Here is an 18,107-nt window from a genome sequence, read left to right as displayed (position 1 = left end):
ATTTATTCAACCAATTTGTTCAAAGCAGCTGATTTATTCAGTAACAAATCACTGCTGTGTTTTGCTCGGAAAAACATAAAAGTTCTGCTATGGATTTGTTTGGAGCTATTTTCATTGACGAAAATATTTGCACAATATTAACACTATTTATTTGCCAAAACAGCAAAAATAAATGCATAAATAAATAAATTGTGTCTAAACTGTAACTCACTTATTCACTTCACATATGTGACCCTGGACCACAAAACCAGTCATAAGTGAAATTTTGAAATTGCATCATCTGAAAGCAGAATAAATAAGCTTTCCATTGATGTATGGTTTCTTAGGATAGGGCAATATTTGACCGAGATACAACTATTTGAAAATCTGTAATCTGATACAAAAAATCAAAATACTGAGAAAATCGCCTTTAAAGTTGTCTAAATTAAGTTCTTAGCTATGCATATTACTGATCAAAAATTAAGTTTTGACACATTTACGGTAGGAAATACACTAAACGTCTTCATGGAACATGATCTTTACTTAATATCCTAATGATTTTTGTCACAAAAGAAAAATGGATAATGTTGACCCATACAATGTATTGTTGGTTATTGCTACAAATATACCCCAGCGACTTAAGACTGGTTTTGTGCTCCAGGGTCAAAATTCTTGTTTGTTGAAGGTTTGTGTAAAATCAATATTACATTTTAGAATTGTTCATATTCTTGAAAACGTCTTTCTTGCTCTTGAAATTAATTTGATATGAAAACAGGTCTCATTCAAGTACTTTTTGCAGTCAAATCTGGAATTATATTAATTTTGCAGAATTTTTTGACAGATTTCCCCATTAAATTCTGACCAGGCGCAAGAGTATCAAAAGAAATAAAATTAGAAATAAGTTATTGATGGTCTCAACTACTACAACAACACTTTCACATAATTTTCTGATGGATAAAATTATGGATTCTGATGGTTTTTTTGTTTGTTTTTTTTCCCCTAAATTAATATTCTGTTGTACCCGCATTACAGAAGTAAAATAGGCTGTAAATGCTGTTTCATGTTGACTTCAAAAAAGTACAGCAGCAAAAACAGGCTGTTGAATTGTATAGGTCAGAGAGAGGGTGGAAAATACTCATGAAAACCAGTGCAGAAAGCTTAACATTATAAGTGGACTTAAGGGAAAATGTGAAACACCATATGATATGTCCACTTTAAAGAAACAAACAGGCTGTTTAGTTACACATGAGCTGATGGTCAGGCCCACACACAGCCTGTCGTCAGAGGGAATTTCTGTCTGTTTCTGCATTAGCATATAGATTAGCGTGCATGGCCCCGTTAGCTCAGCGCTTGCTCCTGCAATGATGAAACCATTGGAGACCTGAGCACGCAGCCCAGAAAACAAACTACTGACGCTTTTGTGCTGCTTTTGGTCCAGACTCTTGTGGATCCAAATATTCCCTTCGATGGGACCAACAATATGAAAAAGCGAAAAGTAAAGAGAGACGGTTTGCGCAGAAATGAGAAGCGAGAGCAAGTTCATCCCAGACGGTGTTTACACAAACACAAGTTGCTTACACAATCCATTTCCCCCGCTGGCTGACTTTCACCCAGGTGTTGCCCCGGGTGATGAATGGGAGGCATTGGTTGCGGTGGCGAGGCCTTGTCACACTGGTGAGATGTGACTGGTCCCATTGGTAACACACATCAAGGCTGCACATGGTCGTATCCATCATGACCAGGGACACACACAAACAGCCACAGAGCGACCAATTAGTATAGCTTCATCAGCGCAGCTGAAATGCTGTTTATTCCTTAGAAATACTGTCTGTTGTTTGAACTGAGGAAGAGCAGCACATTTAACCTCAGTAATGTGAGGAAAACTGAATTTTCACTGGAAGAAAAGAAGGGTGGGCTTAGGGCTGCGTGTTAAAAAACAATAACGTTAATTATCACTATATATTTTTCCCTTGATAAAATTATAGCGTTCAATAAATGTCAGATATAATGTTTATGTGCCAAAAGTGGAATGAGCGTTAACAGTGCCACACCAAAGTCCCTTTCAAGGAAAGTCTGTTCATACGGCGGCCATATTTGCAACGCCTCCGGGCAGCTCAAACAAGACCAAAGGTCAGTCCCAAATCTTGTACTTATGCACTATTCTATGACGTTTTGTAGAATAGTGCGAGTAGTGCGTTCACACTGAAAATTCCGAAAAGAAAAGGTGCACTTAAATAACCGATAAATGAAGTGTGGCTTGTTGGACACTTCATGCACTCAACTGTCGCAGCTTTAATTACGTCGTGAAGGGGACAGGGCTATCAGACTCCGATTATTAATGACAAAATAACCTGATAAAATTCATACACTACATGGTTGAGTACGTAGCGTACAAGTGCATAATGTATAGTGTGTCATTTGAGACGCAGTTCAAATCCTATCTAAATGAATGGGGGAATCCTAAAATCTCAAAAACTGCTCGCTGAACTTGCAATTAATCAGCAACAAAATCTGAATTCGTGAATGTTGTTTCTTATTGTCAAATAGTGTTTAAAAAGCTTATTTTTCAAGCTAGACCAGCCAATGCGCATGCGAAGTCAACACGCTTATGACTGCGCATGGGCTGGTCTACCCTCCGGTTGCTATGGGAACCGGAGCTTCTAACGGCTGTTGCAGTGACGCTATGACTTTACCAATCAGCGATTGGCTCTTTCATTTAAAAGGTGGGACTATTCCGCCATTTTGCGCATTACAGTTTCTCCCATTCATAAGTAGTGCACAGTCTTTGTATTTCTGTAGTCTTTGGCCACATGGACCAATTACCAGCTTGGCTCAAACAGCAGATGCTTTTACTTGCTGATCGGTCTCAAACATGCGACCAGCACTCTGAGATCCAGTGAGAAGTGCTTGAATTCAGTGAAGAATACATGGAAATGTTTTGGTCAGTTAGTTTAAAGCCAGATGAAACTGCACTGAGAAACACCATGCAATGAACAATCCTGTTGGAAGGCTTTTTCATGGATTTGCTGTAGTGTCACTAACTTCACCATGGTATTGCGATGTGGGATCTACATATTATATTATTAATGCAGACATATTACATGTTTTAAAGAAGTAATGGTTGTTATAAAGCTTTAACATTTGTGCATATATCTATACTAAATGTATTTAGGCTACTGTTTTTCATATAGGAACCCTATAGTTACATTTTACCATGATAGTGAGGTGCTATGAGATTTTACCTTTGGTTATCATAATCAGATTTTGGGATACTATAGATGACCAATGATTAATTTTAATAAAAGTATTGTCCCAACTCATTTCATATTTCAGTGTTACCCTGTATATATGTTACTGTTTTTGTGAATGAACATAAATTTAAATCTGCATCGTGCCATCAAAGTCAGGGACAGAGGTGGGTAGAGTAGCCAAAAACTGTACTCAAGTAAAAGTAAAAGTACTTCTAGAAATATTTACTCAAGTAAAAGTAATCGTCTGAATAGTTACTTGAGTAAGAGTAAAAAAGTATCGGATAAAAAAACTACTCAAGTAGTTAGTTACTAGTTACTTTGGATCATATAGGTACTGAATATAGTCTATTTTTATTTAGATATATAGATTACATTTATGTAATGTGTATGTGTATACACACACACACACACACACACACAGCCATTCAAAATATATATATATATATTTTTTTTTTTTATGTAATTTATTTCAGTGATGCAAATCAGAATTTTAATCAGCCTCTACCCCAGTCTTCAGAGTCCCATAATCCTTCAGAAATCATGTTGATTTATTATCAGTGCTGCTCTTTTTAGCTTTCTATTCATCAAAGAATACTGAACAAAATGTCACAGGTTCCAAAAAATATTAAGCAGCAAAACTGTTTCCAACACTGGTAATAAATCGATATGATTTCTGAAGCATCATATGACTCCGAAAACTGGAGTAACAGCTGATGAAAATTCAGATTTGCATCACTGAATTAAATGATATTTTAAAGTCAATTAATTATGTATTATCCTATAACCTCTGACACTGAAACCTCTGAAAACGCCTCACATGACTGCTCTGAACATAACGAAACAAATGCATATTGACGGATCTTCTGTTCTGCAAAATGTAAACAAATGTAGCCTATATTTTTGCAAGCGTAAATATTGTAAAAATATGAATATTAATTGTGTCTAGAACAGGCCGCGCGCCGCTGCGCAGAGCTAACGCGGGTTCCGCGGGTGTTCATTTCATACTCTGTGACAGCTTATTTAATGTATACATTAAACATTGTATTTAATGTAAGGTACATGTACAACAAACTGGTAATGCCATAGTGGTATCGTGGCCTATACCTGTGGAACAGTAGACAGCACACGCGGTGTTCATCTAATAAAAGATCTTCATATAGCTCTAGCAAACAAGCCTTTGCAGATTTGCTTTCAACTGACTGTAGGTCAAAGCCACGTCTTCAGCGCTCTTGATGTTCATAAACTTTCTGTTATCTGAGTGAGAACCGCTTCAGAGACTCAGCGCGTGCGGCAGGGAACTGAACGAATCATTCAAACTGATTCACGAACCGATTCACTGGTTTGCCAACTGGTTTGATAAAGCCTTTAAACAGAATCGACTCAAAAGAATGAGTCATTCGCGAATGGGCATCGTTCATTGCCCAGAGAAAAGTAGACGGCGCGTTTGGAATAAACTGAAGCATTTTTAAGTTGTATTGCATTAAGATACAGTAACGAGAGGAGAGTCTCCCACAGTAACGAAGTAAAAGTACCATTTTTCTCTAAAAATATACTTGAGTAAGAGTAAAAGTACCCATTTTAAAATATACTCTAAAAGTATTAGTTACCCAAAAAATGTACATTTACATTTACATTTACATTTAGTCATTTGGCAGACGCTTTTATCCAAAGCGACTTACAATTGGGGAATACAAAAAGCGATTCATCTTGAAGAGGCAGTCAGACAGAGGAAGTGCTCGTAACACCAAGTCTCAGTCATTGTTCAAATAAGTACAAACTAGTAGGTGGAGAGAAAGATAGAGGGAAAGTTTTTTTTTTTTTTTTTTAGGAGTTTAGGATGAAGTCAAGTACTGCCGAAAGAGATGAGTTTTCAGTTGTTGCTTGAAGGTTGCCAGAGATCCGGCGTTCCGGATAGGGGTGGGAAGATTATTCCACCAGCCAGGAATGGTGAACGAGAATGTTCTGGAGAGTGATTTTGAGCCTCTCTGTGATGGTACCACAAGGCGTCGCTCACTAGCAGATCTCAAACTTCTGGAGGGGATGTAGGTTCGTAAAAGTGAGTGGAAGTAGGAGGGTGCAGAGCCTGTGGTAGATCTGTACGCAAGCATCAGTGACTTGAACTGGATGCGAGCTGCCACTGGTAGCCAGTGCAAGGAGATGAAGAGTGGTGTAACATGCGCTCTTTTGGGCTCGTTGAAGATCAGTCGTGCCGCTGCATTCTGAATCATTTGTAGAGGTTTGATTGCGTTTGATGGCAGACCAGCCAGAAGAGCATTGCAGTAGTCCAGTCTAGAAACAACCAGGGCCTGGACAAGAAGTTGCGCAGCATGCTCTGTCAGAAAGGGCCTGATCTTTCTGATGTTGTGTAGTGCAAACCTGCAGGAACGAGCAGTCTTTGCAATGTGCTCTTTGAAGGTCAGCTGGTCATCAAAGATTACACCAAGATTTCTGACCGAAGTTGATGGGGTAATCATTGATGAGCCGAACTGAATCGTGAAGTCATGCCGTAGAGTCGGAGTGGCAGGGAAGACCAGAAGTTCCGTCTTTGCCAGGTTGAGCTGTAGGTGATGTTCTTTCATCCATGCCGAGATGTCCGCCAGGCAGCCTGAGATCCGTGCAGCTACCGTTGGGTCATCTGGTTGAAAAGAGAGATAGAGCTGCGTGTCATCGGCATAGCAGTGATAGGAGAAGCCATGTGCATGTATGATGGGACCCAGCGATGTAGTGTACGTGGAGAAGAGGAGGGGTCCAAGAACCGATCCCTGAGGAACTCCAGTGATCAGTTGATGTGGTTTGGATACCTCCCCTCCCCAGGCCACCCTGAAGGATCTACCGGTGAGATAGGATTCAAACCAGCGAAGTGGAATTCCAGTGATGCCCAGTGAAGAGAGTGTAGACAGGAGAATCTGATGATTGACAGTGTCAAAAGCAGCAGAGAGATCCAGCAGAATGAGGACTGACGATTTGGAATCAGCCTTTGCAGTTCGTAGGGCTTCAGTGACTGAGAGTAGCGCAGTCTCTGTTGAATGGCCACTCCTGAAACCTGACTGTTTAGCATCCAGCTTGTTGTACTGTGAAAGAAACCGCGAGAGCTGGTTGAAGACAGCTCGTTCGAGTGTTTTCCCTATGAATGGAAGGAGAGAGACAGGTCTGTAGTTATCTAAAAGAGAAGCATTTAATGTAGGTTTTTTGATCAGTGGGGTTACCTGAGCCTGCTTGAATGCTGTGGGGAAGATGCCTGTGAGGAGAGATGTGTTGATAATGTGTGTGAGTGCCGGTAAGAGTGTGGGAGAGATTGTTTGGAGAAGATGTGAGGGGATCGGGTCGAGAGGACATGTTGTAGGATGGCTGGAGAGGAGAAGTTTGGATACTTCTGCCTCGGTGAGAGGACAGAAGGAGAAGATGGGAGCTGGAGCGGTGGATGTGGTTGATCGGAGGTCCTGCGGAGTGGAGAACTGGTTGCTGATTGTTCTAGTTTTGTCTGTGAAAAAAGAGGCAAAGTCATCAGCGGTTATCAAAGTGGTGGGAGGTGGAGGAGGGGGACAGAGGAGAGAATTAAATGTTCTGAAGAGATTACGCATGTCTGGAGCACTGGTGATCTTGTTGTGGAAATGTGAGGATTTGGCAGTGTGGACTTCAGTAGAGAAAGAGTACTCAAGTAAATGTAACGAAGTAAATGTAACTCGTTACTACCCACCTCTGGTCAGGGAACACAAATCTGTTTCATGATTTGAAACAATATCACACAGAACACGCAGAAACTAATAAGTGTTTTGAATATTGTACTTCAGGTTTGTGAAATGTTCACCTGTGTGCCAAGAGTTTGTCATGTTCTGACAAAAAGAAAAGTAGTTTAAAACCATAATTAACTGTCTGATTTCTACAACTTTCACTCAGGAGAAGAAATGTGCTTTTAAACTTGAAAGAAATAAAGATTTAACATTCATTGTGATAATTATCGATATCGACTGATAAGAAAAATTTAATCATGATAATTTCTTCCATATCGCCCGCAGCCCTAGGTGGGACTTTTTTAAAATTTTTATCGTATGAGCAAGTGTTATTTTAGTATTACGTACTGTTAGCTTTTTAAAATTTCTGTTATTATTTTTTTTATTTTATTTTAAATTTAATTTTGTGTTCCTTTTATATATTTCTATTTTTTATATATTTATTTATTTTTATTTCCAGTTAGTCATTTTAGTGCTTCAATTGCACACTTATTTCAGTTAATTGCCAAGGCAACATTTTAATTGTCCGGTTTATATTTTATTTTATTTCAGCATATTTAAATGAACAAACATATTTTTAGTAGTTGTAGCTTTAGTTTATGATGGCTCTGATATGATCCTGTGATGTTATATGATACGATATTTAATGTACTGTAAAAAATGACTAGTAATATTATGAATACAATATAATTAGGCCTAATGGAATGATATTTTTAATGTATATTTAAATATCTATAGATGTAATATTTAATATGTATTCTAATTTCTACTTTGTATCATAATGTATTATTTTTACTTATTTAATTTTATTACTTTATGTATATTATTATTATGTATATTAGGCTTGTTTTTTTAACTAAATTATGTATTTTCTTATATATTCTGTTACTTTAATTTTTTATTTGTAATATATATTTAATGTAATATGTAATATGTTGCATATACACCATTTATATTAATAGAAATACAATATTATTTATTTATTCATATTATTCTTTTTAAACTCGTCTTCTAGTAAAAATTCTAAAAATCCTTGAAGCATGAAACATTCACTGAAGAAGCAAATCTGAGTAAGATATTGTGAAGCTGTTTTATTTTGTTATATTTATTAGCTGTGTGTGTGTGTGTGTCATTGCACTGGCAGATATTGTTGCTTGATTTTAATTTATTTGCACTGATTGAAAAAAATAGCAGTGATCTGTCATCCATCCACACTACTGTAACATCATGCAAACACCAATGATATTTTTTTCACAAAAATATAGTTGGTTAATAATATTTTCGCTCCCTGTGCCGCTGCGATTAGAAGGAAAGAAAATGTGTTTCAGATGCAAAAGATTGTGATTACACTTTGATGAAAGATGATGAAAACAAACATTTGTGTCTTCAAAATAACTGACTGCACTGGTGAATCATTTGCAATGAGAACAGAAACGTGTATTTAGATGGGATGCCCTTGTGTGTGATTGTGTTTCTGAAGACATCAACCAGTGTACAGGGTTCCCCAGAGAGACGAGTGTGTGTGTGTGTGTGTGTGTGTGGCTGTTAGCACTTTTCCTTTGAGTCAACACTGCTCTGCTCCCTGCAGCCCTGCACTTGCACACTGTGGGAAACAGTCACAACATGCTCTCTCACCTATGTGTGTGTGTGTGTTTGTGTTTGTCTGTTAGCTCATGGCTCTACACATCAAAGTGCTGTCTGTAGAGTTGTTTTACAGTGTTGGACACCGGTTACTTTGGTGTCAGCTGCGTTTTACTGTCACACACTGTCAGATGTTTCGGGTTATTTGTGGTTTTTGCCCTTTTCAACTCTCATCGCTTCAGCTTTTCCACTCCATTTCTCTCTCTCTATGCTTCACATCTGACTGCTTGGATTGATTTTTGTAGTGCATTTTTGTGCAAACTTTTGTCTGTATGGAAGATGCCATATGTGATGCATTACTGAAAATATATATTTGGCGTGAATGTATTGCAATAGCATAAAACTGCAGAAAAACTTGCATGTATCATAATTGTTTATCATTTGCTTCTCAGTAGATTTCGGTTTCAAATAAATACTTTTTTTGAGCTTTCTATTCATCAATGGATCCTGGAAAAAGAAATGCAGCATCGTTTTTCTCAAAAATATAAAGCAGCATAACAGTTTTCAACCTTGATTATGATAAGAAAGTTTTCTCAAGCTGCAAATCTGTATATTAGAATGATTTCTGAAGGATCATGTGACACTGAAGACTGGAGTAATGATGCTGAAAATTCAGCTTTGACTCACAGGAACAAATGGACTATTTTGTGTGATACATAGAGTTGCTGTCTCTGTAAAGCTCCAAAGCAGTCACTTATGAGGCTCTATTTCAGTTAATATGCTGCCTTAGAAGGTACAGTATAGCTGCCTATGTAGTAAACAGACTCAGTTTGAAACAAGGCCAATATGTAACCCCTCTCTCTCACTCTAGGGTTCTGACTGGACTTTGTCGGAGTTGGACACTGTGTTGCTGATCGGTACAGTGGGTCACACTCTCAGTTTGGCTTCCAGCAGCTTCATAGAGGAGGAACACCAGACCTGGTACTTCCTGCTCAACACGCTGTGCCTGGCCATCTTCCAGGACGTCTGCAGGAAGTACTTCAGGGAACAGAGGCATCGAGATGAGGAAGAGGACGAGGGGCCTTTGCTTCCCTCCAGTGCCAAGGAAGGGCCATCATTCTCCCCGGCGGCGGAGCTGGGAATGAGTCCGGGCTCGGAGAAATGGGTGGCGCTGGCGACCCCGCTGCTGGCCTTGACCTGCTGTCGCCTGCTGAGGTCACTGAACCAGACCGGGGTGCAGTGGGCACACCTGCCTGACTTTGGACACTGGCTCAACAGGTAAGAACACAGAGAAATCACATTTGGTTTTGCTTCCTTATGTGGAGCCTGTTTGGAGCCCAAATTGCAAACAATAAAAATAAATGCAACAGAAAAATATACAAATTAAATAAACAATGTTTTCATATAAGTCTATTCAGCTAATACTATTCTACAGGAATTGAAGAATCAAATGATCTCTGCACAACTTTGTCATGTCATACGGTCTCTTTTGCCCAAGTTGACAACTCTCATTGAAAATGAATCACATCAGTTTGTGGTAACGCTGCGAATCGCTGCCATTGTGAACGGCCCATCAGGCAGCAACCTAACCGAAGTGAAACGATTTGAAACACTACTGATTTTTTTTTATATATATATATATATATATATATACACATTGTGTGCGTGTGTGTGTGTGTGTATACACAGTATACACACACGCACATATACATTAGGGGTGGGAGAAAAAAATCTATTCACCTATCGCAATTCTTTTTAAAACAATTTAAAAATCGATTGGTTTGCCTCAGAATCGATTTTTATTTCATTATTTTATTTTTCCTAAGAGGTGGTGGGGAGAAGTTAGCGCTTTGTAATTCCAACAGAGAGCAAAATGTATCGGTGAGTTCGACTTGAAGCAGCACCGCGCAGACGATCAGCGTATGACATCAAAGTACCGTGAGAGCGATTCGAAAGCACGTGGAGCTGTCGTTATATATAGATCAGTGGGAGCCGTCTGCTCTCTGTAGCTCTTGCGGTGCTTTGATGTCATACCACGATCGGTCTGCGTGCGCAGTGCCGCTGCATTAGATGACGTCATATACGTTTAAAGAAAAGCAAAACCATGACGGAGGCAGAGGATCAAACCTCTTCCAGAATTCTTTCTGCACCTTCACGTTTTGAATCCCAACTGCTGGGAAAACATGACTAAACATGACTAAAACGGTATGCAAAGTAACATAGCACTTTATTTTATTTCAGAAAGTATTTTTTCTGCTCATTCTGTTGAACATTTGACTATTATATTCATGTGCATGTTCAGGGTTTTGGTACTTTAAAGTTTCATGGTTCAAAGTACTTTAAATACACTGTGTATGTGTATGCTTCTGAAATGAAAGTTCAGAAAGATGTGATGCATTGTTTTTGTTAATATGACTCATCATATACAGTCTCTTTTAAGGGTATAATCAACTACTTTCCATTGTCTAGTCTTTAATAAGCGAACAAAAATCACAATAAATTGTAATATTTCATCGGAATAGTGACTGCTAAGATGTGTGTTCTTGTTTTTTTGTTTTTGTTTTTAATTGTGACAGCCTATATTAAGTGTATCATTCAACTTTTTCCCCGTGGTCTAGAGTTAAAAACAAAAATCGCAACACATAGCAATATCGAATCACAATACTCGTAGAATCGAAATTCTTAAAAAAATCACAATATATATCGTATCGGCACCCAAGTATCGTGAGAGTATCGAATCGGGAGGTAGGTATATCGTCCCATCCCTAATATACATACAGTGCCCTCCAAAAGTATTGGAACAGTAAAGACAAAATTGCTCTGTTGGCTGTGGAGTTAAATATGATTAAAAGATGAATATGAGACAAAACTACAGAATGTCACATTTTATTATTGGGTGATTCAACACAGATGTTTTACCAGCTTGTTTTTTGTTCTTTTGTCTTTCTGTTCTTATTCAGTTCATTCTTGTGTTTGCTAGTTGGATCTTCCTTCTTTTGTTTGTATGTTCAGTTTTATTGGTTTGTTCTTTTTTCCGCTTGCTTTCTCTTACATTAGTTTATCTATTATGTTGTTCTTAATTTCTCTCTATATTTGTTTGCTTGTTTGTTTGTTTGTTTCTCGTTATTTATTTTATCTTGTCTGGTTCATTAATTTGTTCGTTCTGTCTTTAGACCAATATTTTTCATATCTCCTTCTTCTCCAAAGCCAGATATTGAGCCCATGCCACAGGTTTGTCGACAATGACCAAGTCATAATGTCAAATCTGTGCCATAAGCACCATATTTTGTTTGAGAGCTGCGGTGGAAGATAATCAGTGAATATGGAGTGCTCTGGTCTGTTCCTCAAACAAGACTATCATATGACTTCAGAAGACTCAGACTACAGTCAGACAGCAAGCAATTAATGTTCACAACCTCTGAATCTCACGCTCTCTTTGGTTTTATATCTGAGAGAAGGACTCTGGACTCTCCTGGGCTCATATTCAGACTGCCTGCAGACTTTTTGGCTAATGAAAAGATTGTTTTATTAAAAGAGGACTAATTTCTGCACTGCAAAGACGTTTTAATGTATTCGTCCCTTTTATTAAGCATTTTAATTAGTTGGCATTTTAATAATCATTCTGGCTCTTTTCAAGATTCTTTTGTCACACCACAGGACTGTTTAAGTATCTGCAAAACTGACTAAAAATGATAGAATCACAATGATACTAAACTATTTTGCATATATAACAGTTCTGTTTGTGAACATGTTATTTGTCAGTTAACCAAAAGCCCTCTTGCAGTTTATTTGATAAATATCCCCTAAACACACTTCACCCCAGGCGATTAACTTTGTTCTCTCCTGTGTGTTGTGATCCGTGCGTCTCTGGAAGCGGCACACACAAGAACACACACTTACAGACAGATGGTACAGCGCTGGTCTGTGCCAGCGTTATTCTACCCCATTAGCCAGTATCCAACCGGTCAGCCAATCAAAACCCAGCTTGGTCTCACACAAAGACCCTCAAGAGTAAATCAACAGACAGAATTTGCCAACAATCCTTAGAAGCCTCATTCCCCATTTTTTGCTCTCAATTTAGTAACTTTATCACTTTGTAAATTTATGTGTTGGTTAACACTGAGCTTAGTTAAATATAATTAAATAGACTTCCATTTAGTGTTTTTTTTTTTATATATATATACAGTGTCAAGACATTTACAAATATGATTAAAAGATGAATATGAGACAAAACTACAGAATGTCACATTTTATTTTTGGGTGATTGAACACATAGATGTTTTACCAGCTAAGAAGTTCAGCACTTTTAGAGTTTCATCCCTCTATCTGATGTGAGCATAAGTATTGTAACAGTTGCCTCACAGGTCTTTCTAAGTGATCAGCTGTGTCCTGTTGCATTAATTCTTCAGATATTAAAAGCAGGGAATGTATCGTATCAGTTATATCCATTACTTCTGCATTCAATGATGACACACAAACCAGGATGAAGATAAAGGAGCTGACTTTGAGAGAAAAGCAAGCAATTTGGATGCTAAAAGAAAAGAGGAAGTCAGTTAGAGCTCTAGCAAAAACAAAGGGCATGGAGAAATCAAGAGTTTGGAAACCACCAGCGACACCAGCAGCCAACAACGACCTGATCGGCTGAGAAAACAACAGTAGTTGATGACAGACAAATCATAAAAGCTTTGAAAATGAATCCTAAAAGACGTGTCTGTAAAATCACCAACAACTTCGAGAAAGCTGGGGTGATGCTCTGACAATCTACTGTCCTCAGGAGACTTTGACACAGAATTACAGATGCTACACAGCAAGATGCAAACCTCTGACCAGCACCAAAAATAGAAAGGCAAGATTAGAGTTTGCAAAAAAGCACAAAGGTGAGCCAGAAGAGCTTTGGAAATCAGTTTATGGACCGATGAGTCAAAGATGAACCTTTATCTAAGTGATGGCAAATAAAAAATGTGGAGAAAAAAAGGGAACTTCAAATGATCCCAAGAATACAGCCTCATCTGTAAAGCATGGTGAAGGTGGTGTCATGGCATGGGCATGCATGGCTGCCTCTGGAACAGGCCCTCTCAACTTTACTGATGACTTAATGTATGATGACAGTAGCAGAATGAATTTGGAAGGGTACAAAACCATCTCGCCTACCAATATTCAAGAAAATGCCACCAGATTCATTGGGAAGTGCTTCATATTGCATCAGAACAATGACCCAAAACACCCTGCCAGTTCAGTCGAGGAGTTTATCAGGGCAAAGAAATGGAAAGTCTTAGATTGCCCAAGTCAATCTCCAGATTTAAATCCGATTGAACATGAATTTCACCAGCTGAAGAGGAGAGTAAAGGCAGAAACTCCCCAAAACAAGCAACAATTGGAATTGGCTGCATTAAAGGCTGGGAAAAGTATTTCAAAGGATGAGACCAAGAGTCTGGTGATGTCTATGGGTCACAGACTCACTGCTGTGATTGTGCGCAAGGGATCTGCAACTAAATAATAGCTTTTCATCTTTTATATCTGCCTTATGTTCAACTGTCCCAATACTTATGCTCACATCAATGAGTGGGATGAACTCTAAAAGTGCTGTTCTTTTTATTTGGTAAAACATCTATGTGTTGAAACGGCTAATAATAAAATGTGACATTCTGTAGTTTTGTCTCATATTCATCTTTTAATCATATTTGCAAATGTCTTGACTCCACAGCCAACAGAGCAATTTTGTCTTTACTGTTCCAATACGTATGGAGGGCACTGTATATAAAACAGTTGCAAGGGCCCATATGCGGTAGTTTTGTAGCATGTAATATTTCCCCTAAAGTGCACTTGTAACGAGATTTCTTGAATTATAAACTAGTTTTACATGACCACTTTCCACACTTTTGTCCGTCTGATAAATAATGCAGCAAAAAATGGCAAGCCCTTTCTTGTTGTGCTCTGATTGGCTAATTTTACTCATCTAATAGCTAGTAAATATGAGTTTTGCTTGGGCTAATCTGTATATTTTCTGGGTTATGTTTGGAAAATGAAATACTGTAATTTTTTTTTATTCTACATTAATTTCTGCTAATTTCTATTGCGAATTAGATTTTATATATATATGTGTGTGTGTGTGTGTGTGTGTGTGTGTGTGTGTGTGTGTGTGTGTAGAGAGATAGATAGATAGATAGATAGACAGACAGACCGACAGACAGACCGACAGATAGATAGATAGATAGATAGATAGATAGATAGATAGATAGATAGATAGATAGATAGTGGCAAGGGGAAGTCGTGGCCTAATGGTTAGAGAGTTGGACTCGTAATCCAAAGGTTGCGGGTTCGAGTCTCGGGCCGGCAGGGATTGTAGGTGGGGGGGAGTGAATGTCCAGCGCTCTCTCCACCCTCAATACCACGACTGAGGTGCCCTTGAGCAAGGCACCGAACCCCCAACTGCTCCCCGGGCGCCGCAGCATAAATGGCTGCCCACTGCTCCGGGTGTGTGTTCACGGTGTGTGTGTGTTCACTGCTGTGTGTGTGTGTGTTCGCTGCTGTGTGTGTGCACGTTGGATGGGTTAAATGCAGAGCACGAATTCCGAGTATGGGTCACCGTACTTGGCAGTATTTCACTTCACTTCACTTCAGATAGACAGATAGATAGATAGATAAATTATTGATTGTTCGAAACAATTTTGTTATGTTCTATTCTTTTGTTTGTTTGCTCAGTTTTTTGCTCTTTTTTTTAGTTTCGTAATTTTATGTTCATTCTATCTTTTTGTTTTTTTGTTTATTTTTTTTCAGATTTCTCACCAAGACTGCATTTATTTGATGAAGAATATAGTAAAAACAAGAAAATCGTAAAATATTATTGCAATGAATTTTCAGCATCATAACTCCAGTCTTCAGTGTCACGTGATCCTTCAGAAATCATTCTAATATGCAAATTTGCTGCTCAACAAGCATTTATGATTTTTATCATTGTTTAAATCAGTTGAAATTTTTGTGGAAACTGTAATATTTTTTTCTATGAAATATACTTTTGTTTTGTAACTTATCAAGTCATAACAATAGTATGAGGGTGCCTAAAAGATGTTCGTTTTTATCTGAAATATTCCTTTAACAGCAGCATAGAAATCAATATTAGTTTCATACATATAAACACGATACATTCATATCCAGAGAATAGAATCTGTGCTCTTTCAGTTTGTATCTGAAGTGTTTTATATTCTTCTGGCTGTCTTGGAGCAGATAGATGGGGAGCAGTGAGACGCTCAGGGTCACTGGCATCGGGATGAAATTTGTCTCTCCGTCTGCGTTATCAGTCTTTTTTCCTCTACTTCCTTTCTTGCGTGCTCTGTCAGCGCCCTCTCTACCTCATTCTTTCCTTCTATCTCTCTGTCTCACTCTTTCACCTCCTCTCACCCAAATAATTGGTCCTAGTATATTCTGAATATACCAAACAAAATCAGTGCTAGTTTTGAGTAACAAATCATTTTTATTTCATTCAAGTGCTGTTTTTGGGACAAAGCCATCTTTAACTACATGTTGTTTTGTGGACAATCAGACAGTAATTGTTATCAGTGAACTGATTAATAACCCTGAAGTTTGAGTCTTATTGAGATTGTTTTTAACATCTCCAATCATTTGATTCAATCAGTTTTTTTGAATGATTCATTAAAAGACCTGCCTTAAAATGAGTCATTTGTTTACAAGTCAGATTATACTGGGCTAGGGATGTTCATTTTAACCGTTAACCGACCGATAAGAATTTTGACTGATTAATACAATCAGTTAAGTCACTTATTTATATATTTTTTCAGTAATTTATCAAAATATTTTAAAAGGTTTGCTGCATGGTTAAAATAATTAGCATAATTAGCAAAATAATAGCATTTTATTATTTCATTCAGAAATAGGCCTATGCGAATTACAAACATTAAAACACTGTAAACATAGCTAGGCTATTTTAGTTCCCCTCACTCCTCGACAAATCTTTTCAATTAACAGTATGCTATTTAGAAAAGAACAAGAATTAAAAATGTTAGAAGCTATAGCTATAAACGACAAACCAAAACAAATTAATTTAGGCTAAAATGAAACTGAAACCAATGTTGGGTCTCTCGTTCGACACAAAATCAAATGTTTGTATTCGCGATGTATTTAAATGCGTATTTAAATTCACCTTTTATGTAGGCCTAACTGTATTTTTGAGAAATTGTATTTTTTGTTTAGTTTTTTTTTTCTTTTGTTCTTGATGAACAGACATCACAGCAGCTGGTTATTAGTTTGTTTTGGCTGCTATTTCTTTAAGAGCTGCCGCTAAGAACATGACGCAGATCTGACACGCATCATATTTTCTCTCAACTCTACCTTTTTCTGACCCATTTCAGTCTCTTCTAATGAGCTGATTAGTTGAATCGAGCGTGTTAGATGAAGGAGACAGTGCTAGGATGCTCCAGGACAGTTTGTGAAAACCATTTCTGAGGCATGTTCTTAATGTAACTCATATATAACATTACATGCAAGCACAGTTTTATGGCAGCTTTAATCGCCTTTTTGATAACTTCATGACTTAACTGATCACGACATTGCATGCTCATAGTTTCTTTCGTGCTTTGATATGAAATGATACAGGCTATGAGCGCGCCTGCGCCTTTGTGCGTTTATTGAAGAGCACGCGCTGCGAGCACAGTACCGTTTCTGCGCTCGTTTGACTCGCGCCTGACGCTGAAGTGAAGTTGAAGAACGCGTCTGAAACGTCTCCTGTTTGATGTGCTTGTAAAGACGTTCTGCGACTGAGTAAATGCACTTCTTGTCAAGAAAAAAAGAGACAGAATTAGCAGTTATGAGTGGTGTGGCCAAACTGGAAAAATGAATGGCCTGCATTAACGCGCTAATTGAATGAAGTGATGAAGCAAATCAGTAGATATGGGGAATGTTAGGAGGCCAGTGTCAGAAAATGCAGATGCTCAAGAACCATTGTTGAAGTTGAAGACAGTTTTGTATGTATGTGTTGCTGAAATAAACTGTGAATATTAAAATCTTCAAATTAAAAAATGTAAATAAAGAATGATTATGACAGTTTATGATTATAACTAAACAGAAAATAATGTATAGAAATATAAAAAAAAAAAACTGAAAATATGAAGACAAAGGTCAATAAAAAAAAAACAATAAATGCTATAATAATATATACATTTTAAACACGTTTAAAAATGACTAAAACCGAAATAAATATACAACCCGAATTCCGGAAATGTTGGGACTTTTAAAATTTTTTTGAATCAAATGAAAACTAAAAGACTTTCAAATCACATGAGCCAATATTTTATTTACAATAGAACATAGATAAAATAATAAATGTTTAAACTGAGAAATTTTGCAATTTTATGCACAAAATGAGCTCATTTCAAATTTGATGCCTGCCACAGGTCTCAAAATAGTTGGGACGGGGACATGTTTACCACGGTGTAGCATCTCCTCTTCTTTTCAAAACAGTTTGAGTTGGAGTTCCTCTGGCATATAAAAATGTTTTCAAGAGGTCCTTCATCCCAATGCAATTAAAATCATTAATTCAGCAACTTTTTAA

The 18,107-nt window shown here is 37.7% G+C and overlaps 1 protein-coding gene across 1 annotated transcript in view; it reads left to right on the top strand.

Moving 5' to 3' along the window:
• LOC306883571 (GPI ethanolamine phosphate transferase 2-like) overlaps positions 1–18,107 on the top strand; it is a 137,894-nt gene that overhangs the window by 75,825 nt on the left and 43,962 nt on the right. The window contains exon 9 of the mRNA XM_079438934.1: positions 9,414–9,820. Coding sequence (XP_079295060.1) covers positions 9,414–9,820 — 407 coding nt within the window. The remainder of the gene's footprint in view (positions 1–9,413; positions 9,821–18,107) is intronic.

The sequence above is a fragment of the Barbus barbus genome (genome assembly GCF_936440315.1).
Source record: "Barbus barbus genome assembly, chromosome: 17".
NCBI lineage: Eukaryota > Metazoa > Chordata > Actinopteri > Cypriniformes > Cyprinidae > Barbus > Barbus barbus.
The sequence above is the reverse complement of the archived record's forward strand: the minus strand, read 5'-3'. Positions and strand labels throughout refer to the sequence as shown.